Consider the following 24042-nt stretch of genomic DNA (forward strand, 5'->3'; position numbering starts at 1 on the left):
GAAGCAACTCCTTAGTGCACGGAGCTGATTGTCTCTGCCCTCCTTCCATGGCTCTTCCTCCAGTGTATCCTCTGTCCTTTTTTTATTTGCACAGTCCCAAACTGCCCTTTATACAGAACAATAAGGAGCTGGCTGTATATTCCACAGTAATGACGTCAAAGAATAATAACAATTAGCACTTCATTTAGCATCTTAACTATAACACAAAGATGCCTAGCCAGCAGTATCTCAGGCACATGGGGAAACTGATCACATAGAAAAGAATTTAATGACCTGGCCAGCCATGAAGTAAGCTATTGAAAACAGCAATCAAGATTTTTTTATTTGCAGACCTAGGTCCATCCACCAAATTACTCTGTCTCACCAAGACTGATGTTTATAGGAAAATTCCTCATATATCATTTATAGTGATAGTAGCCATGAAACCTGCTACGCTTTTATTACAATTAATTTCGTATCCTCTTTTTCTGACATTGCGTAATACTAGGGCAAGCTGAGTGGAGCTTTTAAGATTCCCTAGACAACTCTCCCTGCCATTTCTTTCCTGGTCTCACCAAATGACTGCATGAGCTCGCCTCGGGAACAGCAGCACCCTTCTGGACCCGGGTATTTCCTTAGACCCCCCCAATCAGGTTATAGATACATCTTGTCATTCTTTCTGCATGATATTAACATTTGGCTTTTCGTGTAAATCCACACGGGAAAAACTCTTGGACAGACATTCTTCATTTCGGTCTCAACTATTGTAACAAACTTTTCTTCAGTTCAAGGAACATTGTCCAAATTCCATCTATTCAGACTGCTGTTGCAAGGACCGTTCTCCCAGCTTGTAGTCGCGGCTGTATGATTTCTCTCTGCAATTTTCTACTCACACTTTCTTCTTCTTTAATCCCATCAAGGAAAGCAACTTCTCTTCAGTTTTAAGGGCCTGTCTCCTCTCGTCATTTGATGTCCGGATCTGCTGGCTTTGGCAAGGGAATGCAAGGCTTGAATGGATACCTCGCTGCACAGGAGTGGCTTCAATTTTTTCAAGGCAGGAATTTATAGCATTTAGTGTAAATCCCATAGAATGAAAACAACAACAATACCATATGCAGGTGGTGATTAGGTGGAAACCCTGGGCAAAGCACATGCGTGCCTCATTCCCAAGAAAGGTACAAAAACTGGCTAAGGAATATCTAGAAAGGATTACAAACTGCTTACTTTGTTTCTAGGCTTGGCCAATCATTCTTAGCAAACTCTACAAAGATTATTAATTCGTGTATTCTGTTTGGGTTTGGTGGCCACTGGAGATCTGGAAAAGCGACTGATGTGTACAGAAGACACTGTTTTGTTGGGGAAGTGGTGGGGCGGCGAGCACGTAGCGTTGTGAGGGCTCTTTGCTGGCGTGAGGGCTGAGGGTACTCCATAAACTCACGGAATGGTTTGGGTTGGAAGGGACCTTTAAAGACCATCTAGTCCAACTCCCCTGCCACGGGTAGGGGCATCTTTCACTAGATGCTTGCTCAAAGCCCCATCCAGCCTGGCCTTGAACACTTCCAGGGATGGAGCGTCCACAACTTCCCTGGGCAACCTGTTCCAGTGCCTCACCACCCCCATGACCAGAGGCAGCTCCCTCAGCCTGCCCTCGTGTGCCCTTGCCCCTCACCATCCAGGCCCACACCCCACACACCAGCAGGACTGGGGAGACCAGGAGGGGACAGGGGAGTCCAGATGCAGTCGCCGAAGTAACAAATAAGAGAGGAGGAAGGCATTTTTACTGAGATTTTTCTTGGTTTATTGTTTTTTTAATTGCTTATTGCCCTATCTTGACAAGAACTCATAAGGCCTCTGCTCGGCACAGCACTTGGGTGTAGCCTGAGCGCACCGCCGGGAGAGACCAGGGGCCCCGGCGGCGGCCAGGCCAGGCCAGGCCGCACGGTGCCCGCTGCGCCTGACGGGGGTGTTGGGTGCCCCGGAGGCCTGAAGTGCTGGAAGGGTCACCACAGAGCCCTTCGGCACTGCAGCGTCGTCCGGGTCGCCCTTCGGGTGGGCGACCCGCCCTTCCTCCTTGATGCGGCCCGACAGGGTGAGGCCGATCGCCCTCCTCCCCGCTGCCCCTCCGTACCACACCGTCCCCTCCCCCCACCCTCCGCCACCGAGGGCGCGCGCGCGTTGCCGGGTTTGAGCCCCGCCGCTCGCCGTAGCCAGGCCACCGCCTCCGGCGCATGCGGGATAGCGCGGCCGCAGAGGTGCCCGGCCGGCGGGGCGGAAGGACGTTGGTGGGGCCGTGCTGAGGTGAGGCTGCGCTCCCGTCCCCTATCCCGTCTCCTCCCACCTCCCCGCCGCCGGGTCCCCTCTCTTCCCCCCGCCACAACGCCCCAACGGCCGCCAGCCACCGCTCTCCCCTCGGCCGCGGCCCGTCGCGGCAGCCCGTGACCTCTGCGCGTCCCTGAGGGTGGCGGGGATGGGCCCTGCGGCGGCGGGCGCCCTGCTGGAGGGCAGCGAGGGGCCGGAGCGCCTTCTGTGAGGGGGAAAACCGGTGCGGGGCTTGTCACAGCCTGGCCACGGCGCTGCGGCCGGGCCGGAGAGGGGTCTGTGGTGATTTCTCTTCAGGGTGAGAGGAGAGCGGTTGTGCAGGGCTGTGGCAGCACCAAACGCCCTGGGGGCAGCTGGGCCACCACCTGGTTTTCCTTCCCGGGCCCTGTGAGCTCCGGAGGCCGCACAGAAGGCAGCACCCTGCGGGCAGCACGGCCTGGGAGCCGCTCCATGCCCAGCTTTAACTGGTGTTAAAAGAGAGCCGCCTGCTTCAGGCCTGGTAGATTTTTAGTAAAATCTTCCCGAATAGAAAAAAATCCTTTAATGCAATAAGGTCTGCAGTGATTTAAAAAAAAAATCCCACAAACCACAAACTAATTCCAGAGGCATGAGCTTTTCCTTAGAAATTGATAAAATATAGTCAGTGTTCTGAATGTTTTCTGATGTAAACACCAGGACAGCAGGCCTAAAGTGGTAGACCATGCAGGAAGGAAAGGGTTTAGTATGAATAGCAAAGGCCAGTTTTGATTCCATGAGTACTTGGTGTAAGGAGTGTAAAAACTTACTTAGATTCATGTCATAAATAGGTTGTCCTTGAATTTTGTCCCTTATATATTCCCATTGAGAAGTCAAATAGAGGAGAGCTGTTGCTTACGTTGTGAAGGTGATTATTACACAATAGGAAAAGCGCAATACAGAAGTTTAAGTAGAGCTTCTTGTCCCATAATTCTCTCTTTTTTTTGTTTTTCTTTGTTTTCTTTTAGGAAATACAATCACCATGTCGTCTGCACTGTTGCCTAAGCCACAAATGCGGCGCCTTTTGGCCAGGCGGATGAAGTTTCACCTATTTGGGGCATTTTTTGTATCTGTGGGATGTGCGGCTTTGTACAAGGTGAGATCTGTAATCATTCAATTACAAACTGGACTCATTAGAGTGTTTTAAGAATTCATAATATTTTTTTGTTGAGATTTGGTTGAGCTGCTCATCAGGAAGCTTTAGTAATATGTTTTTGTAAGCACGTTTCCAGAACATAAATAAATCTTCCTAATCTTCATTTGAAGAAGTGATATGAATAACCTGATGCCTTAAGCTGTGTGATCAAGATCATGCAATTCATGACAACTTAACCTTGAGTCTCCTAGTCCCAGATGACTCTTAATCATTTGCACGATTGATGCCCATTAACTCTAGATAGTCTGTGTCTCTCTCTGTCATGGCATCCAAGACGCTAGAGTCGTCAAAGTCTTATTTTATCTCTAGACTGATTTCAGAAAACTTGCACATAAGCAAATTTGGAAAACCCATCCTTCACACTGAAGACAGCAGTGTGGGGTAGTCTAGTATGGTCCCTTTAGCCTTTCTTTTGAAGCATCGTGGGGAAATAGAGCATTACCCGGCAAAAACAACCCTATTTACGAATTGGAGTTTCATTTTTGTGGTCCTTAAGAGACTTCTGACAAAGATAAGATTGGTGGTGTTTCTTGAGTGCCTTTTACTAAATAATTCTCAGATCTCATACACAAAGTAATACAGTTTGAACTCCTGTGGAAGAAATGGATCTTGCTTTGCCCATTGAACTCATTCATATACTATTTGCAGCATGTGAGTACTTGGGAAACCATTGATAAAAGTGACTAGAAGTTAATTTCAGTGTGTTCATCACTAAAATATCACAGTGAACTTAGACTCAGAGATCAACGAATCTATCAGAAACAATAAGCTTGCACAGTTAAAGCTCAGCATCTACTTAACACATCTCTTAAGAGGTAGGCAGGCTTGTTTGTGGTCAGACTTACAATATAATTTTATAACTTATTTGGTTTTATACCTTATTTGGGACTAGTAAGGCAGCAGACGATATTTAGAACAAGTAGCATGTGATCGCAGTAGTGATTTACTCGGTTACATGTTAGATACTGTTGAACAAACCCACCTTGGACTTCTCTTCACATTTTTGGGGGCTTTTTGAGCATATCCATGTGATTCAGGTGAATGAGCATCCAGGGAGTCAGGATTGTGTCTTTTTATGTCAATGAGCTGTAAGAGTGGCTTGGCAGCCTTGTAAAATTTTACCAGGCTTCTGTAGTTGACTTACAGTGTAGCTCAAATGTAAAACATTGGTTTTGGAAGCCATTTTATCTGGAGTTATAGTTTTGCAGCTGCCCACAGGCACAAAACTTGCCATAATGGCATGTTTTATGTATAAAACTATTAGCAGGGAGGGCATTGGACACGAGCATCAACATAAGAAGAGTGTTCCTGTATCTGTACACATCTGTAATGTGCTGCTATCTTGTAACAGACTTTCTTTTTAAGGTTTCACTTCAGACATTTGTTTTTCTGACCAATGATCAGGTAGCCTGTACTGTGGATTTGAACAGGAACAAAGTAATATTTTACTAATTTGAACTAAAGGCTCTTTAGACTGATGTCCACTGATACAAATCATAGCACTAATAGAAAAAAAAAATCTGTTCGTAAAGCTTTGCAAGCTTTAATTTTTTGTGTTACCTTCCAGTTTGGAATTGCTGAACCCAGAAAACGAGCTTATGCAGAGTTCTATAAAAACTATGATCCCATGAAGGACTTTGAAGCCATGAGAGCAGCTGGTGTGTTTGAGTCTGCACCACCCAAATGATCATAACCTGCATTTACAGGTAATAAGCTATTCTGCATTAGAACAAGAGGAAGGTAGATTGTTTCAGTGAAACGTTGTGCTATTTGGAGGTTCTTCCTTTTTGATCAAATAGAAAGGTGCTGTCCAAGAGAAAGGATACAAATTGCACTCGAGAGACCTTTGGGTAATAAAAACATGAAGAAATACAGGAACTGGGGAGCGAGGGGTAAGGGCAGAATAGAAAGCTCCTGAATACCTTTTGGGTGTTGTGTTTAACTGGTGTGATATAGAAGACTTGGACAGAGTGATGCTGGGCCTTTCCCTCCTCACACAGCAGTGGAGAGGAGACAAAACTTTTGTATGAAGCTGTAAGATTTGCCCGATATCACTGTTTTGTTGATGCTGTCGCATCTTGAGCTGCTTGGCTTCTGGCTGCCTCTGTCTGCTACTTACGTACTTGTGGTAGAACAGTGAATGAGAAAAGGGAGAGGCTGTTTCTCTCTCATAGCATCCATCTTAATGTAAGAAACAGAGAGAGCTTCTACGGCTACTTTTGCCGTACTGAATTAAACTTGAATACAACTTCGTTACAATAGTATTTTCCTAGCACCTTTTGTTTGGAGACTACCAAACTTTATTCTCCCTTACTTCTTGTTGTAACATCAGGGAAAAAAAAGTCTTGATTTCAACCTTGTCATAGTTATTAATAAGCACACTCACTAAGCTACACGAACTCATGATGTGACAACTCAATAAAGAATTCCTCCCCCTTTCTTGATCCAGATTTCTTACATTGAGTTCTCTGCTTCTCTTAAAATGACTTCAAACTAATCGAGAACGATAGCTTTTTCATTCTTTTGGAATGTTTTCATATTGTGATCATTACATGATAATCTGTGGCTCTAATTATCCTGGCCAGCTGGATTTTCTCAGCCTGTTTGCTTAAAGGAGCAAGATTGAATAAAAGATTTGTACTTAACACTATTAATACTAAATTCTGTTGTGTCACAATCTACAACTGTCTGGTTTCTGCATAACACAATTACATAAAAAAAGCAGAGCTCCAGCTCTTCTAAGAACTTTAAAAAAAAAAAAGGTGGCAGTCCCCTTGGTGTGTTTTTTGTTTTTTCTTTTTTTTTTGTGAGGGGGAAACTTCGATTTTTAGCTGTGACTGCAGCAAAGATAAATAATGAAATGATAAATTTACCTGGCTTTAATCCTGGTAATTCTGCCTCTGGTTCAATCCAATGCTAATATATAGGCACTTTTAAACTTTTCTTAGACACTAGAATTGCATTCTTTAGTCAGGTGGCCTTCATCAGAGTATTCTGAAAGGCCATCTGGTGGTAAAATCATTTGAAACAAACACTGTCAACAAGGATGCATGTTGAATATTTAATTGGAATCATGAGCAGGATTTTTTTCAGTGCAAATAGAGCTCCACTCTGAGCAGCTTATGTTCCCATTTGCAGTTAAAAAAAAAAAGTTGCACATTGTGTGCACCTGTTAAAATTAAATGTTTCCTAAACATGTCTTCCATTCCCTAATTGCACCAACTCAAACGAAAAATGTGAAAGACAAATCTTTATATGTGATTTTGTTTGAAGTGCTGATGCTTCTTATTCCTTAGCCTATTTAGATAAGAACTTAGATTTTTCACTCTCTTTCACTCACCCTCTAGAAAGAGGGGGTTTTTTTTGTGTGCCTGCACATGAGTACATAAGGAGAGGAAGGGGAAAACAATGCCAGTATTTAAAATGTTCTGAAAAGAACAAATACACAGAACAGCTGGAAGACATTTTCATTTGCCTCAGTGGCTTAAATCTTAGCTATGGAAGTTGTATGGAGGCTGAATTCGATGCCGTTTTTGGAATAGTTACCTAAAGGGTACAGTGGTCATGCAGGATCTACATCTCCCGTTTTATTGGAATATATTCTCTATGTGTCAGTAAATGCAGTGGTTTAAGCTCATGGAGTACTCACTCTGGAATGGGTACTTAGCCCCAGAATTGAGGGAAGGGTGGGGTAGGAGAATTCCTGAGTTGCGGTGTTAGCCTGGAACTCTGCACCAAGTTTTTTCCTGCTGGGCATGTAGGCAACTTGGTACCAATGTGTGAATTTACAGTTTTGCCTACTTGGCACGGACGTTGTGTGGTGATATTGATAATGGAAACCAAGCGCAAGTATAAATTTGAGGAGTCTCCTACCTCTACAGTGTACTAAGTAATAGAATAAAGGGGCAAGCTCAAGAGTTTGGTGCTAACCTCTTGCATGACTCGTGTCATGGAGCGCAGCTGGTCTTGGATTGCGTTCAATAAAATGTGGAGAAGCAGTTTGAATTAGGTTTTCTTCCTTCCTTGGTAGGTTGCCTACACCACTTGTTTCCTCTCTGGCTCCTATCTGAAAGCTGCATTCCTTTCTCTTTCAGGCCCTTAGCAAGATTGATTCAGTTATCAGTGCAGCATGTATAGTGAATCTGACGTGCTGTGCAGTATTGTTCCAGCTCTTGATTTGTTCCATGTTTCACTTCTGTTTGCCACATGAAGGGTGTGTGAATCTTAAACCATCAGGAAATAACAGGGGGAATTCCTCTAGACTAAACCACCACATAAACATTTCTCTCTATTGCTTTGTATTCGTACATACTAATATGTTTTCCTTGGAGCACAAAGTTTGTCCAGCATAACTTAATATTTTTTTTATCTTGCAGATCCCCTTCAGTCTAAGGAGACTTGATGACCGAACCTTATTTGTTCACTGAACTGTAAAGTGCAGTGCACTTCAATGCATGGCACGTTCTAATGTAACTCAATAAATAAAATACATATGTCAGTGGCGCTTGGTTGTCTTCATTAATGTCGAAATGCTTAAATGCTCAGAGGCTGGGAAGAGTGGTGGAAAGTCTTCATAAATTGCTCAAGATGACTAAGTCTAGTTTTCTTTCCCCCAGGAATTATTTGCATCTCTGTTTTGGCCAAATTCCGCATTTGGTAACAAAGTATATCCCTAAGCAGTTACAGCTAAGTTGTCCCAGTTGCTGAAGGGAATATGGGAGAGGATAGTTGTTACAGGCTGGATTTCTGAAAGGGTCTGTGTTACCTCTGGCTTCACAAAGTGAATTGACCTTGAGATGAAATAATTTGGACAGGAATTCTGGAAACATACTAGCCAACTGTCCTATCTTTTTCTGCTGCCATCACTGTGTTGCCTTCCTTCCAGCAGCAAACTGTTTCATCAAGACTTAAAAACTGTGCAAAATTCCCACCCTTACACATGGTATGTTACTGATTGGAAAATGACTCTGAACTGCAAGTATGGTCACATCTATTTGATGTACAAGGGGAAGGAGGATAAAAGCAGACAAAATAAGAAATACTTTAGGATTTCACAGCAATGAAAATCTTTGCGGGCTGCTTCTAGATACGATTCATCTCCTTTTTAATATCTGGAAGTAGTCTGCTAAGCATAGTTTTGATCTCTGCTACATTCTGTGTAGTCCAAGACCTGATCCTTTATCTTTTGCCACGACACTCATCATTTGGAACATGCTTTGTGCGTTGCCTGATGCTGCGGTTGAAGACGGTACTAGGACTGTAGCGCTTAGTTGCTGAATGTGGGTACAAGGCGAGGCATCAAAGCGGACTGTGTGAAAGGAGGGAAGGCTTTGTATGAAGCAGCAAGACATATTAAGCCATCTGTGTTGTATTTGAAGGTCTTCAGCTCAAATCCTGTTTGGAGTAACTCTCATTATTTTAAATGGATCATTAACTACTTAACACTTAATAGGTATCCATGAGCAGCATTTGGACTAATGAAAGCAAGTAACTAATGTATTTGATCCAGAACACTATTACAGAGCAACATCGGATTTCCTTTAAACTTTCTGCGCAGGCAATGCTTCCTTTAAGCAAAGAAAGAATTTGACAGTGGTGCAGGGGAAACTGTCTAGTAATCAAAATACCCCTGTTCCTATGAATGTAAACCAAAGCTTAACAATAGCAAATGATACCCATTTATCTTCCCAATGTAGAGTATAAACATTGTATGCCATTAAGTACTGACTGGCATTTTCTCAGGCATGTCTGCAGGTTTAAATAGCCAGGGGTCTTCAGTCATACTGACAGCTTCAGAGGCAAAGAAAGAAACTTGCTGCTGCCCGGTGTGCAGGCTAATAGACCTGACTTCCCTTGCAGCACTAGCCCCCCTATTCTTCCCAGTTGCTATGAATTAATTTTTAAAGTCTAAGTTTCTTTTAAACTGTTACAGCCAACAACATTTATTCTTGAGGTCTGTTCCTTCGGTTACCAGCATGCATTGAGTTAAAGGATTGAGAGAGATTTTTTTTTTTTTTTTTTTTTTTCGTGACTGAAGGTAGTTTTTTGACCATACAGCTAGACCATACTAGCTCAAAGATGTTCCTGGCTAAATGTATTCAACAACAATGACAAAAGCTGAGCACGAACTTCTATGTCTGTGCTTTGAGAGCCTGCAGCTGAGAATTGTTGCTTGCTGTATAATGATATTACGGTTTCAGAATGGCTGCAAAGCAAGTACATACTTTCAGCAGGGACTGCCAACCAGCCCATGGCTCGCGGGCCTCGAGTGGGAAGGGAGGGCAAAACTGGGTACCTCACAGAGGAGTTGGCAGAAGGGCTAACCTCCTTTTCTGAAATCAGCACCAACCCATCCATTTTCCTTTTTTTTTCCCCCCAGCTCTTTGCCAGCAAGAGTTCAGCTAATCCTGTCACACACAATCAGGAGTGGGACTTAGCACAGGACAAGAAAGACCTGTGTGAGTTAGACCCTCATCAGCTGGTTGTTACAGGGTCTAGCATGCTGTTCCTAGGAGATGCAAAGCTGGAAAAACATGCTTGTCTGCGCTGAGGCCATCCCAGCAGTCTGTAAAGGTTTTTGCTATATTTATGTATGAAATAATATATAAAAGGGAATTGTTTGACCTAAACTACTTTGGGAAAGGACTTGCTGTGTATAAGCCTGACCATGCCTTCCAATTTTTGGCTGGCTTACTTTATTCTCCAGTGTTTGAGGAATGATTGATTGTTCTGGAAGCAAACTAAAAAGATAGATTTGAAGTTGTGAGCTCTCCAGGTCTAAAGAGCATGATGAGAGTAGGCATGTTTTAAGAGTACACATTGGAGTGCTTTACCAGCTAAGTACAGGCAGCTGCTCTTTGGACAACTTTGTTTTCATAGTTCACACAGCTCATATGTAGGAGAGGCTGATTTATATGCTGTCTCCACACGTTTCCATACATGTGGTCAGAAGGGGGAGAAAGAACCTGCCTAATGCAGTAAAGGCACTAGCTTAATTCGATGAAGAGGAGTGTAATTTAAGCAAGTGTTTATTCCAGGAGAGTATAATTCAGGAAAAACACAAATGTATCTTAAACAATGGCTGCGATCTACAAACTTTTAGAAATTAAACTGCTGCCTTCCCTGATCTTTTACAGGTGTGTTGGCATCCTCTTGGCTGGTTTGCATAATACATAATTAATGAACAGATTAGTCTAATTCAAACGGTGACTACGGTGCTGGTTTGATTCAGTTAGTCACAAAAGCATAAAACTTTTCAGCACGTGCTTTTTGGCAAGCAAATCATCAGTTTCTACTTCCAAACTATTGTCATGATCGGTTGCATTTTCTGGTACGTGACAGAGTCCAGTGAACAACTGGAATCTAATGGGGTCTACGTGAAGCTTGTATGTCTGTCTTGTCACTGCTCTACACAGTGACCTCTTCTTTCCCTTGTAACTGAATGACCAAACAGCTCACAAACCCAAGTATTATAGGAATAGCTTTATTATCTTTAAACAATCTCATTATATTACAATTTATCCACCAATATGCAAAATTAGAAGTATTAAACTATTTCCATAAAATATTCAGGAATGAAGCGTATGTGTATATACATATACATTATTTAAATAGTGTTATTTAAACAATGACTAAATTATTAAATCACTGTATGAAATGTTGATAACGGACGGGCTTGTTTCACATTCAGGAAAGACAATGCAGATCCCAGGCTTCTGTATTTTCAGTACACAAAAGACACGGCTTTTAGAAATAGCTATTAACAAAACCGAACTCACGAGAAAAACATTGCAGTTACTACATTCTTATTTACTGTGCATTTGGTCATATCAAGTATGCATAGAAGTTATTAACTATAAAGCATATGTATCTGCTCCAAATGATGATCAGATTTTATTCCAGTTCTTGTCTCCAATTCCGACCATGTTTAGGAATCCCCATACAAAATTCATTTCCGTAAGTACACAGAAAAGGAGAGAAAAGTAACATACATAGTTGAAAACCAACTAAGCTTTTGATTTTTAAAGCTGCCATAGCCAGATTTGTTGTATAAAGTAATCTTAACTGTACCCAGAGACAGTGATTTCTTGTCTACTACAAACTGTAAAATAGCTGAAAAATAAGACACTTGGAAAGCTCATTTGTCTTGATGTGTTTAACATCATATTTGTAAGTATATCGTGACGGCGTCATTAACTATTGATGTAATTGAAGCCTGTAGGTCCATACTTTTCGACCAACTTGAAAAAAAATGATCTCACTTTGCTTGGCACAAACATATTTGCGAAGTCATGTTTCTAAATATCCCTGCTTTTAGCTGTTCAAAGATGATGAAAGTAAACTGAATTAGGGCTTAAGTGAGTACATACTGTGTAGTGGTGGCAGATCAGAAGTAAGCGAGACCCAACGAAGTCGTACTTAACACCTGCACATCTATGTTACATTGAGCTTACAGCTTTTTGGTAGATTTTAAGGAGACGGAGCTCTGCTTAAATTTTTGAACTGCATGTTACTGGCTTCCAGCTAACGACCAGACAATGCACAATGTCATATATACATTTAAAGTCCTTCTGAAAATTTGATGGTGGATAAAATAAAGTTTCTGTATACAGAGAGTTTGAAAAATAAATTCATGTTGTAGTTCATGTTTTGTTCTCCAAACCACACAAAGGCACTAGTTTACATTAAGGACTAATGTCCTGCAAAACTTCAGTCAAATAAAGGAAGCTATTTTAAGGTTAAAGTGGTGCTAAAACCCAGCTGTCACTAGTAACTTAAACCAGCCACACCGGGTTTTTCAGATTTAGTGGGGGAAAATGTTTTGCCTCAGGACGTAGATGCTGGGGGAAGTGTGTGTGTGTGTGTAGGCTCGGCCTTGAGCAAGTTTTTACAGCTGAGTTATAAACCTGGTTTATAACAGAAACTGGCAGACCCTAAAATATGATAGAGTAGGTATTGATACACATTTTGTGTGTCTGGCAAAGATGTCTGTACGCACGCAATTTTTCCTTATTCTCTGATTTTTGGTTATTGAAAAGAAAAAGGATTTTGATTGAGCTATAGTCCAAGGCTGTTCCTTTTCACTTTATTCGTTTGCTAGAACACTTTCCTTCCAGCACTAGTATCGTGGTGAGGGAGCAGGAATGTTGTCAAGATTAGAAAAGCTATTGGGCTTTGTTATTATCTCCTACCTCCTCAAAAATTACACGCATCTCCACTTGAAGTAGGTTACTGCAGAGAAAACATTACTTCCAAACCTGTAAGGTGTTACTATACTCACCACAAATAATTACTAATTAAATCCTTTCCTCAAGGCTTTATTTTTCACCATGGTGAATTTGCTAATGAATACTTGGGCAAAATTTGGATCAACTACATATTGATATGTTTTCATTATAGTTGGAAGGTGTTCGGTAGCTACAGGTTGCAAAGCTGGCACTGGGGCGGTGCTGGGAGGGAGGTGACAAGATGTCTTTGTGATGTACTCCACAAGGCGGTTGTATTGTTGTTCTGATAGTCTCTCTCTAGCTCCATCTGCCTGAAATCAGATAAGATAAAATGATTACTGAGTGATTGACAGTAACTGAACTTAGTAGTAAGGACAATAACTTCCACATTTCTTTCTGTAGTTAAAAATCTTCCTCCCTGGGATCTTTTCTACAATAGTTTAGTGGATATTTTAATCAACATTGTTTTCCCATAGTTTAGTGCTTGGTGGATTTGGACACTTCTGAGAAGCTCTTAACTCTGCCATAGGAGATTCAAGCAGTATCTTTTGAGAATTTCAGGGGTGGACTCTATACACCTTGCTCAAGAACACATCTTTACAATAGATCAACTCTTTGTAGACAGGAAAACCATCTGAACCCCTTTTAGAGAAATGCCAGTAGCTCCTGGCAGTGCTTACCAGATAGCAATCCTAATTAGCAAAACCTTTTCCTCACAAAGTACAATTAAAGACAGCCCACAGCTATACCTGGGAAGTTAAAATTTAAGTCTTTAACTTACTTGATTTAAAATAAAGACTGGAAGCTACCTTCCAGGTGAATGTTCTATGATGGGATATATCCGTCTGCTTCTGGTCATTAAAAAAGCCATTCTGGGTCAGAGGATCCACAGAATTACATTTTTTGAAACAAAAGGGTTTTACTAAAGATGGTTTGGGTGTGTTATTTCTGGAGAAGAAATTAAGGTGTCTGTGCAAACTGCCTTTTCCACCACCATGAGCTGGAAGGACTCCTCTGAAGAAATCCCTTTTTGCAGGCTGAAATATGTAGAGGTTCAAGGCTCTAACAAGAGGGATGCAAGTAACCTACCTCTAGTGGAAAAAATACAGTAAAACAAAGACTGTCAACAGAAAGGTAGCACCTACCATATGGTTCTAACCAGATAAAACATTAGATGACAAGCCATGGGTAAACCTGGCTTTGCAAAAGCAATCATCTGCTGTGCCCCTATTTTTTTTTGAAGAAGAAATTGAAGATGACTACGACTAGCTTGAAAAGGGAAAGCATGCAAGCAGGCATCAAGCTAGTCACATCATTTCAAAAATACGTATTTCAGAAATGCCACCATGGATGCAATAGTGGTATTGATAGCAAAGTCATTCAGAATAGAAGTTATTTCCAAAATACGGACAATGAAAAAAAAGGCAGAAGCTGTCCCAGGGCTAGGCTTTGATGCTTCCTTATATACACTTGGAGAACTGCTGACCAGTTTCATTTTTGTAGGGTTTAAAATGTCCTTGTTTGTTGGATGTCACACTAAGGATTCAAAGACTGCTGTCTTCTGCCTGTCTTTCAGGGAGTTTCACATATGGCTCGCTAGATGTGATGATATTTTCAAACGGTGCCACTGGATTCAATTTAACATCCAGGATCAATACCTTGGATCACAACTCTGGACTACAAGGCTCATTTTAAACAAACCATTGCTTATTTGAAGAAAGAATTATTATGATTGATAGATAGTGACAGATGTCACATCCAAATCAAAACAGTCGCCCTCTGGTTTTTTTTACTATGCCTTTGGAGACGGATTTGCTGCTCAGCAAGTAGAAACCCTCCTGTTTTCAATCATCACCACAAAAATGCTGAAGGAAGCAGGCTCGTGAACAAGCTCAGAAGCTCAAGGTTGGAGCCTATGCCTAGAAACAGCAGAAATGGCGAAATGGGCAGAGGAGAGTGTGCTTTCCATGAATGACCTTAAAGGGATGGAAAAATCAGAAGGCAGACTGCTGCAGCAGTCACACGGCTAACAGTGGAGAACGGTCTGAACCAAGTCTTCAGTCTGGTGGCACAGAAAAGGTATCTCAGCAGTCAGTCCATTTTACCAGTTGAAAGGAGAGAAATGTGTTAAAGTAGCACCTACATAAACTAGATTTTAAGTAAGTTATGGGGTAAATCTTGCAAGTCAGTGGCTCCACATTTTTTCTTGATTTCTACTTCTAGAGGAGTAAAGCCTTGGGGAAGCTGCATTACAGTTCTGCTGCCACACTGACCAAAAGACCCAAGTTATGAAAGATGGAAACGGTGTTGGCATCCCACTCACCTACTCTCGTGAACCCATTCCTCAGTCAGCGCCAGGCTATATCCCACAGATACAACACAATTATTCAGAAGGAAATATTAACTAGACTTGGATGGTTTTCCAAAGTAACTGGGACCCTACTTGCTTCCAGATGACTTCATCTGCAACCATCTGCTTCTCCAGCCAGTTTCAGTTTAGTTTATATTGTCAGGACAACAACAGAAACTTGGAATCACTGTTATTCTACATTTTTTCCTAAATGGGACCTAACATTGTCACTAAGTGCCTTAGCCCACTACTTTGAACAGCTACAATGTTAATAGCCCAATCATTCAATGAATTCAAACCTAAGTCAAGGATTGCTTAATGCACCTGCTAGAGGAGTCCTAAAGATACCATGTCCTTTCATGCTAGAAGGCCACAATTTTGGGCTAAGAACTCCAGAATTTTTCTAAAATTCCTCCCATTATGGCTGAAAAAGAATAAGCCTTCAGCAATTTTAACTAACTCTACAGTAGCTACAGCCTCTTGCACAGACAGGACGTGTATGTAGCACCGATGGTCTGCTTTGTGCACATGGAACGAGGAAGGAGGTCCGGTTCCTTAGGTTTTTGGTTTTTTTTTTCACTGCTTTGAAAAATCCAGAGACTGGTTTTCAGCTCCAGAAACGTAGCACATGTAGCACTATCATGAAAACCCTGTTGCAGATCATCACAAAGAAATTCTGGAATATCTGAAATTCCAGGGCCCTTCAGTTTTTTTGCTGTCTTCTTGATGTTATGAGCTATCCCAAGAGCAGCTGGAAGAGCAGGCCTGTTGAGTTTGACGTCTGTCTGGAAGCAAGCAGTGTCTCAATTACTTTGGAAGATAATCCAGGTACAATTAATGCTTCCCTTTCAATAACAATCTTGTCGGTGCCAGAGTTTTTAAGAATCCATCCAGGCCATTCCTAGCCAGATGGATTAACTTATATATTGTGGAAGCGAACAAGCCACCACCAGGCAAACCTATTGCTGAAGGAGTCAAAATATGCTCTATGACATCTCTGGTGATTACAGCTGTAGAATAACTCATGTTTTGTTTCCTAATATTTCCAAGAAGCTGAGGAGAGGGAAGGAGAAACCGTTTTTGGGCAGAGCTGAAACAAAACTTTTGGCAATTATTTTTGTGAGCAATACAACAAAAAAGTGGATTTATATAATGTTGAAATAAAATGTTTCATTTTGTTGTATTATTTCTAGGATCAGAAAAACAGACATCATTTACATTTGGTAACATCACTTCTATTTTGCTACACTCATAATAATATTTTGGTTGACCTGACTGTGGCATTTTCCAGCTAAAAATTCTGGCCATCTTTACTAATGTCCTCATGTGCAGATGTGTCTGTACTTCAGCTGAGGACACCTTTAGTGCAGCAAGACGGCCTGCCATTAATATTTAGGAGTCGTGTCTATTTGCGTGTAGATCTGCAGCTCTGAGGCTGCTCACCTGCACGTCACAGCTTGCTGCTCCTAAGGTTCCTCTTCCTAATCACACTGAAAGAGTTTTTATGGAAGCTCTTGTGGGGGAGCTGAAGGGGAGGCCCTGGCTGCCACCACCACCAGCGCCGCACACGACACCCCGAGCACCACAGAGCTGACAGGCGCAGCTGCAGAAAGGAAATTACTAAGTATGAAATTTCCCAATCCACTAAGGCAAAAAACTATAATAATATTAATTACAAAATAATATTACATAACTCTAAGTGATTACTAAAACTTTACGAAGCTTTTGGAATCTTTTATTGTGTAGCTGCCTTAGCATAAAAAAATGAACCAACTTGCTTATTCTTTTCTGCCTTACTTTCAACTTCTCCTCCTTATAGCCTATTTCTTTAAATTTTCACACAGATTTCAGCATCAGCTTCTGCATTGTGAAAGAATGCTTATGCAGGTCTGTTTTGTACAGCATCACTCAGCTTTCGCTGTCTTGCCATCACTGACTTTGCTCCACCTGGGGCACAGGCACTCTTCACGGCTTATATCATGCCATACATTTTCACTGCATTCTCAAGAGCCTGTGTCACCAGAAGAGATTGTGTACCGAGGCTGGGTGGCTCAAGGCTTACGGCTCCTGGTGTTGCTATGCCACTGGAGTACGAGTCCCATATGGCTATCCAGAACTTCAGAAAAAACCACATATTTGGTCCAGTACCTCCAAGGCAGGTCACATTTACTGCGTGTACTAGGCACGTGTATGTGGGAACTTTGGACTCTGCACATACCGTATAGGGTTGTGTTGTGCATGTACAGGAGCCACTTGCCCAAGACTCCTATACATTCCCAGCTGCAGCAGCTGTTGGGACTAGAATTAGGCTCCCTGTCCCTCACCTTCCCTTCTCCTAGACAGGCAGCCCCTCTGTCTCATCACCCTCTTGCAGTAACCTTTGGGCAGGCAGCCCTTCCCCCAGAGCAGCAGCCTACTCCTCACCCCTTGGATAACCAGATACAAAGACAAGAGACATCGCACTATAGCCTAATAAAAAAAATCTGTGCTGGTGCTAAAGTTAGGGTCAGGATGGGTTGAGTGCATCAAATAACTTAGGGAGAACAAATGATCTTCCTCTTCCCTCCAGGACAGTAGCTCTGGACTGAGCAGGATAGTCTGGATTCAGTCTGATGTGTGCCTCCAGCAACCACACAGCATTCAGGGATAAAAAAAAGCTGAGTTTTGCCCGCTTGCATCGAAATTTAAGTAATGCCTCATGTAGCTTTGTGGTGAGAGAAGGCAACTTCAGTCAACAGCGCTCTGTGAGACTGAGGTTAGTGGAAAGACAATAAATGTAAATAGAGAATTCATCACTAAAAAAAGCTTTCACAAAAAAATCCAAGCGCTGTCATGACACAGATGAAATTCTTGCTGTGCTGGAATCGATGGCAAAACTCTTTAGTGACTTCAGCAAAGTTAGGGTTTTATTGAAGGTGATGAAGCCTCCCCTACTTTTTGGCACACATCATACAGGGTTTTACATATGTTCTGTTCTTATATTTGAAACAGAGAAACTTTTGGTATAGCAATCTAGGAGCTACCTGACACACTTTTATAAAAACAACAACTGGGACATGCGTGTTTGTTTTTGAAATGATCACTCATATGATTCCACTTGAGGATTTAATACAATAAACATTGTTTCCCGAAAGTGTAAAAATATAACATTCTTCTACCATTAAAAGAAGATAATTCATCCAAAACCTCAGTATTCAAATGGCTTAGAAATCTTTCAATATGAAGATGAAGGATTTATGCTCTTACTGCCAAACATTTAGTGCATCCAACCTCAGCAAAGGAAGCAATCCTTTTAAAGTTAGCATTTGCAGGAGAAGGAAGATCTAAGGAAGTAAATACAGCTCGCAGCCAAGTAAGACCACTGCACTGGAAGTGGCAAGATAAGAAACATGCTGAAAGGAGTATGCAGCAGCATCACTGAACTGTTAAAACAGAATTCACAGAAGAATAAAAGGAACTGTTCTCACTGGGACTTTGTAGGTAGAGGCAGCAACACTAACTTGCCGAACAATAAACACCTCACCCACATGTAGTCATGAGAACCTCTTCAGAAAAGGGGTGGTGCTTACCAAGAACCCGGACTGCCTCTACTTTTTCCCTCAGAAAACTGCTGTCACAGATACGTCATGTTGAATAAGAGGACAGAAGGGAAGGAGGCGCATCCCTTTCATCCAAAGGGCAACACAGTCACCTATGAGGTGCGGGAGAACAGCAGGTCCCCTGGTTTGGCACTCTGGCCTCCCGACCCAAAGGTGAGTATGCCCATTGCTAAAAGCGTCACAGAATGATAGCATCGCCTAGGTTGGAAGGGACATTTCAGATCATCTAGTCCAACCATGAACCTAACTCTGACAAAAACCATCACTAAACCGTATCTCTAAGCACTATGTCTACCTGTGTAACTTTATCTTCAAATGAAAATCATACTTAAGTCTTTACCTCCAAATCAGAAGGCACTCTCTGTTGTTTTAGCTGCACCTTCAGCAGGTCTTTTTGCTGATCATCTTCCAGACAGTCGATTTCAGTCACGGGGAATGCCTGCTGCTGCGTGTCTTCACTGATACTGACCACGAAAAGCACCTCCGAGGTGAGCAGTAAGCAGCCTTCATGCTGCTGGCCTGAGCCACTCACAATCATGACGTCTAAGGCCATATGGACCTCCGGCCTTCCTAGGGATTGCAGCATTTTCCTGCATTGTCAAGGGCGGGGGAATGGGAGGGCGAAGAAGGAAAAAAAAAAAGAAGAAAAAAAAAAAAGAAGTAGTCAGTGTTATGCATTGGACGCTCCAGGACTTCTTTTGATCACTAATGTTTTTGCTTCAGTCTGTAGCTATAACCTACAAATATAAAATAAGCCAGGGAGTATACTCCAAATCTCCATTACTGAAAGATAGAAGACTTAAGATTTAGAGAATAAATGTGAAACTGTTACTTATCAAAACTCCTTAATCATTCACTGCAAAATTGGCCTAATAACCATGCTAGATCAGCCTATTTCCCATCGTAATAGAAAAATTACTCTGAGAAGTGGCTTAGAAATTCAGTGCGGAAAATAAAGCTATCTTCGCTAACAGCTGTTTCTGGAGATGTGCAGTATTTTTCTTGGGCTCGGTGCAATGATAAATAAGTAAGAACTCACTGAATACCATTAAATAAAGATCAGCTCTGCAGTTCCAAAGCTGGAAGCAGATCAGCAGCCCATCATTTGCAGATTGGGTTTCTATGCACTACCTTTGTGTTTAATGTTCCCAAACAAACTGCCATAACTCAGCCCTTCCTAGGGAAGCAGCCTCTTAACTTGACCACAGGCCAGAACCTATTAATAAACAATGTGGATGTAAAAATGAGCAAGTGTCTAAATAATTTTACCAGACATATTTGACGTGGCTATTTGGAGCCTGCTCAACATGTTGATCATTTGGATGAGAGCGCTGCTTGGGAAGCTGAGAAAGTCCAGCTCCATGCAAAATACCTGCGGTAAGAGAATTTAAGTTTTTTAGTAGTTGTTTTCTAGAAAACAGTTACAAGTTGTAGTGATGTCATCTGTTTAGAGCAGTTCATAAAATAGTGCAGATCCGAAATGATGTCACAACTTTGGAAGCTATAGTCAAGATAATTCATTAAATATTACAATGCAAGAGTTATGCACTTAACCCCAGTGATCTTGCATTAGCAAGGAACAAAAAAACCCCACTGTGTGTTCTAAAACTCAGCCATACACTTGCAATCAAGAGAAACATAATGCTCCTGAGAGCCATCATTTCAGAGTAGGATCGGACACATCACTTCAGATTTATGTAAAAAAACCAAGACCGTTGTTAACTTTCTTGCTTAATATTAAACTACTTCCACATACGTGTCACGATCGGTACAAATTAGAAGGCAAATTTGCCTAGATACTGTATTTAAATGATCAGTTACTTAATCCAGCTGTTAAACACAGATCCATATATATTTATGAGATCTCCCGGGGCATCTGGTTTATTGTGAATTCTTCTTAGTGCCAGCGCAGAATGGAGACTACAAGAAGCAGTTAAACAGGTTTCTAAATAGACTATCCAAAGCTGAAGATGATACAGTATGTAAGCTTTCACATGGCTTGTAAACTTCTAAAGATGAGGTACGGTCACCAGGAAGAATGAGTGGGTTGCAAAAAAATTCACAAATTTAGTAGTTTTAAAAATTTTTACAAGACAGACAGGAAGTAGGTTAAGCAGCAAGCACTAGTGTTATACAGTTTAGTGCAAAGTTACTCTTTAAATAAACAAAGAAATTTTCTTTTGTCTAATTAAGCATTCCATTGAAGCAAGAGGCATTTTTGCATAAGGGTGTCAATAACTTAGATTCCTTTTTACACAATGGATAATAATTTAAACAAAACATCAGCGCTGAAAAAAAACCCTTTAATTTTTAGCACACATGTTGATGGTAATACTTAAAAGCAGCATCCCAGTTGTAACAGTTGGCTTACCGAGGTTCTCAGCATTATGTGAGTGAAAATGTTATTTACAGATGGAGAAAGAGAGAACATGTGTTTATTTCTGTGTGGTCCCCCACCCCTCGGTCCCCCCCAAGAGGCACGGTCCCACTTCCAATCCAGTTGTGGGTAAGAGTTACTTGAACTCTTGTGTGTTTTCCTCTCACGCACTGTCAGCTATTATTGATACAGTTTTTATGTTTTTTCCTGGCTAACTCTTTTTGTCACATGCTCATGGAAAACATGATGTCTTGTATACCATATCTGCAATGAAAAGTGTTCCTCTACTGTTACAAGTTTCTTGATAAAGGCTGCAGCGGAATTAAATCTAGAAAGAATAATGCCATGGGTAGCAAAACCACCACCCAGCCAGCCGACAACATACAAAAGTTTCTGATTTTACTGATATGGTTTTTACACCTACGGGATGCATAGTTCAGGAGAACAGTTATTATCTGCACTCACACAAACAACATAAATTTAATTTGAAAGAACTGCAATAATTAAATGTTTCATTATTTCTTTAAATAGATTGCTTCAAGGAATGAGTTCTGAATGTAATGGGAAGCATGGAAACAATATCCTAAACTGAAGTCCTAGGAGAATTCCTCGTATTCTAATGAACAGATCACAAACATAAATATTGCCTGCGATTAAAGGCTTAAATCTTCAAGGTTTGTCCGGTGTAATAAGTGAAGCAAAATTACTGACACATTTGTCCTTGTAGCAACATGTTTCCCTGATTTTTCTTCCCTGACTCCCCCCACCCTTTAAATATCCAGACCAACCGTTTTGATTTATTGATACCGGAAACAAAGAAATTAGTGTATTTTGATGTTTGATTTTTATCTTTTACAGTTTTTGGCTGACCAGAAGTATTCACATCAATCTGAAAGGATTCGCCACCACTGCCACTAAATGCTCAGTCCAGCTGGAAAACCCACCTCTGGTCGTTAAAAGGTTACTCGTGTGTCCAAAACCAGGACTCTCCTCTCACAACTCTCCAGTTCAAAGGGGATGGTCCCACTACATGACTCACTTCTTTATCCCAGGAACTTAACTCTCTCTTTGTGTAGAGATAGCACAACTCCTTCCTTGCTGTAACAAAGCGATCTCAAAATAATGCTCTAATTGGATATAGTGTTGCTCTAATACTTTTATGTCAAAAACTCTTTTGTAAGCACATATGTTTCTGTAACTAATTCTACTGTATTCCAAGAATTACTTCATGCTTTCTGCATTCTGTGTTTCTGTGGCCGTACAACGCTGATCGGTAACACAAGAGAGAAGCACAACATGATGGTTTTTAAGAAAACGAGCACAACGTTTATAGCTATTCAGTGCTGGCATTTCTAAATCTTTTTCTAAGTCACACACCTACTAAGCGGGATAAGTAAGAGATAGCAGGTTGTATCTGCAGAGCATTTTAAAATTTAAATGGGGCTGTTGGAAATGGAGAAACTCACCGTAACCTGTCTGGGAGACGAGCTCAGCTGCCCCTCCGATGGGCTTTGTGAAGACGCCCATGATTCCCTTCCCCACACCCGAGATGACCCCTCTGGCTTTATGCCCAGCTGAAGCTTGGGCCTCGGACACTCGCTGAAAATTCTGCATTGGCTGATCCACAATCCCAGCGATTGCACCTGAAAAAACAAGAGTCCCCAGTAATTAGCAAAGATTAGTATCTCAGAATAAGAGGAAATCTTACTACTGGACCTGAATGTTGCTTGGATCGCAGACTGTACCCCACCCTTCTTACACAGCTATTTATCATGCGACCAATTAGCTAGACAATACCTTAGCTTCAGTTTAAGTTAAATCTCAACTTCCTCTTTTTAAATGTATTTTACTTTTTTAAACATTCAGATCACTTAACTTGACAGCACGCTTTCATCTTTCAACTATTTTCACTAAATACTTTTGCTGAGTTTAATTTAGCTCATTCTGTGTAGCAATTATGAAAATGTTGGTCTCGGAATAAAATCCCCCCTTTTTAGAAGACCTGAGCTGTTATGGAAATGAGATTTTCACGTAAGCCTGAGATTGACTTCATGAAAATAAAAACTGCCTGTATTCAATAGATCATTTTTATATCCTCTTCCACTGCCAGAAATGTTCATAAGCTAATGCAACTTTTGATATATCACTAAGATTAGCAGAATTAGACTTTGAGACTTTTTGTTACTTTTTTGTGAAAACGATCATATTTTACTTTAATGCGAATGGGTCAAACTTTTACAAGTGACACAGTGACCTTCCCAGCTTTTAGTATCAACAGAGAGCTCGGACTTAAATCTTCCTAAATGTAAACAGGTATGTGAGGTGGTACATTTCCTTGATCTCGAGTTTACTCTAGCCACTTAACCACAGACGTGTCTCTAGTTATTGTAATTTTGATAGATAAGCTATTTGGAAATCGCTAAGAGTACAAGGACTGGACAAAGTGACATCAGTTAGAAAACGGTCTGCCTGATCCGAGGTTCTTTGCTCAGTGAAACGCAAGTTTGCAGGCTCCTTGGCTAGCTCTCAGTTTGCACCTTCAGCTGCAAATATCAAGATAAAACAATTATTTGAGGAGTAGGATCCAGTGTCACCTTGGTAACCAGGCATTTTTATTGCAACCCAGACATCTTTGAAGATTCTGCTTTGTATGTGGAAGCAGATCCAGGCAGAATTCCGCAGATTCGGACAATCACAGCCGAGGTATTTGGCCCTATGTGTTTACCAGCGTGACATGCACTAGTCAGCTAGCTGCTAACCGTTTTTCAGATGGTTTTAGTTACCGTTACTGGATAAACAGAGAAGTTGCTGACTTTGAACAACAAGAACTAATATTGCACACTGGTATTCTGTCCAAAGAAAAGACGAGGATGAGAAGCAGCACAGATTTTCCCAGATCTTTGTTCCTGGGATACTATCTATCAGCAATTCAAGAAACTCGCCTCCCCCATAAATGCCTTCCTCTCCTCTTAGAGCGATTGCTTCCAACTTCTAAATGTGTACCCTTTACTGGTAAACAT

At 41.4% G+C, this 24042-nt stretch overlaps 2 protein-coding genes and 1 long non-coding RNA gene across 5 annotated transcripts in view; 2 read left to right on the plus strand and 1 right to left on the minus strand.

Moving 5' to 3' along the window:
* The first annotated feature begins 2153 nt into the window (after nucleotides 1-2153).
* Nucleotides 2154-7967, plus strand: LOC128906058 (cytochrome c oxidase subunit 6C). The gene is made up of 4 exons (XM_054192876.1): nucleotides 2154-2277; nucleotides 3282-3409; nucleotides 5037-5175; nucleotides 7846-7967. Exons 2-3 carry the CDS (start codon nucleotides 3296-3298, stop codon nucleotides 5154-5156), a joined length of 234 nt encoding a protein of 77 aa, XP_054048851.1. The 5' UTR covers nucleotides 2154-2277; nucleotides 3282-3295; the 3' UTR covers nucleotides 5157-5175; nucleotides 7846-7967.
* Nucleotides 7968-10936: 2969 nt separating this feature from the next.
* The window catches only part of VPS13B (vacuolar protein sorting 13 homolog B), a 480344-nt gene continuing 467238 nt past the window's right edge, over nucleotides 10937-24042 (minus strand). For all 3 annotated transcript variants that reach the window (XM_054189533.1, XM_054189532.1, XM_054189535.1), the window contains exons 59-62: nucleotides 22489-22665; nucleotides 19915-20017; nucleotides 18986-19235; nucleotides 10937-13007 (exon numbers count right to left, since the gene is read on the minus strand). In XM_054189533.1, the coding sequence (XP_054045508.1) occupies nucleotides 12762-13007; nucleotides 18986-19235; nucleotides 19915-20017; nucleotides 22489-22665 (776 nt within the window). In that variant the 3' untranslated portion in view covers nucleotides 10937-12761. The remainder of the gene's footprint in view (nucleotides 13008-18985; nucleotides 19236-19914; nucleotides 20018-22488; nucleotides 22666-24042) is intronic.
* LOC128904803 (uncharacterized) lies at nucleotides 20857-22490 on the plus strand. Its single transcript, XR_008464638.1, has 3 exons — nucleotides 20857-21151; nucleotides 21554-21696; nucleotides 21881-22490. It is a non-coding gene; the product is annotated as an uncharacterized LOC128904803 (long non-coding RNA).

This window comes from Rissa tridactyla, chromosome 2 (genome assembly GCF_028500815.1).
Source record: "Rissa tridactyla isolate bRisTri1 chromosome 2, bRisTri1.patW.cur.20221130, whole genome shotgun sequence".
NCBI lineage: Eukaryota > Metazoa > Chordata > Aves > Charadriiformes > Laridae > Rissa > Rissa tridactyla.

Bases quoted from the DNA above. Each gene is read 5' to 3' on its own strand.
- LOC128906058 (XM_054192876.1), top strand. From the start codon at position 3,296: ATGTCGTCTGCACTGTTGCCTAAGCCACAAATGCGGCGCCTTTTGGCC. The intron at 3,410-5,036 runs GTGAGATCTGTA...GTTACCTTCCAG, and splicing joins GATGTGCGGCTTTGTACAAG to TTTGGAATTGCTGAACCCAG.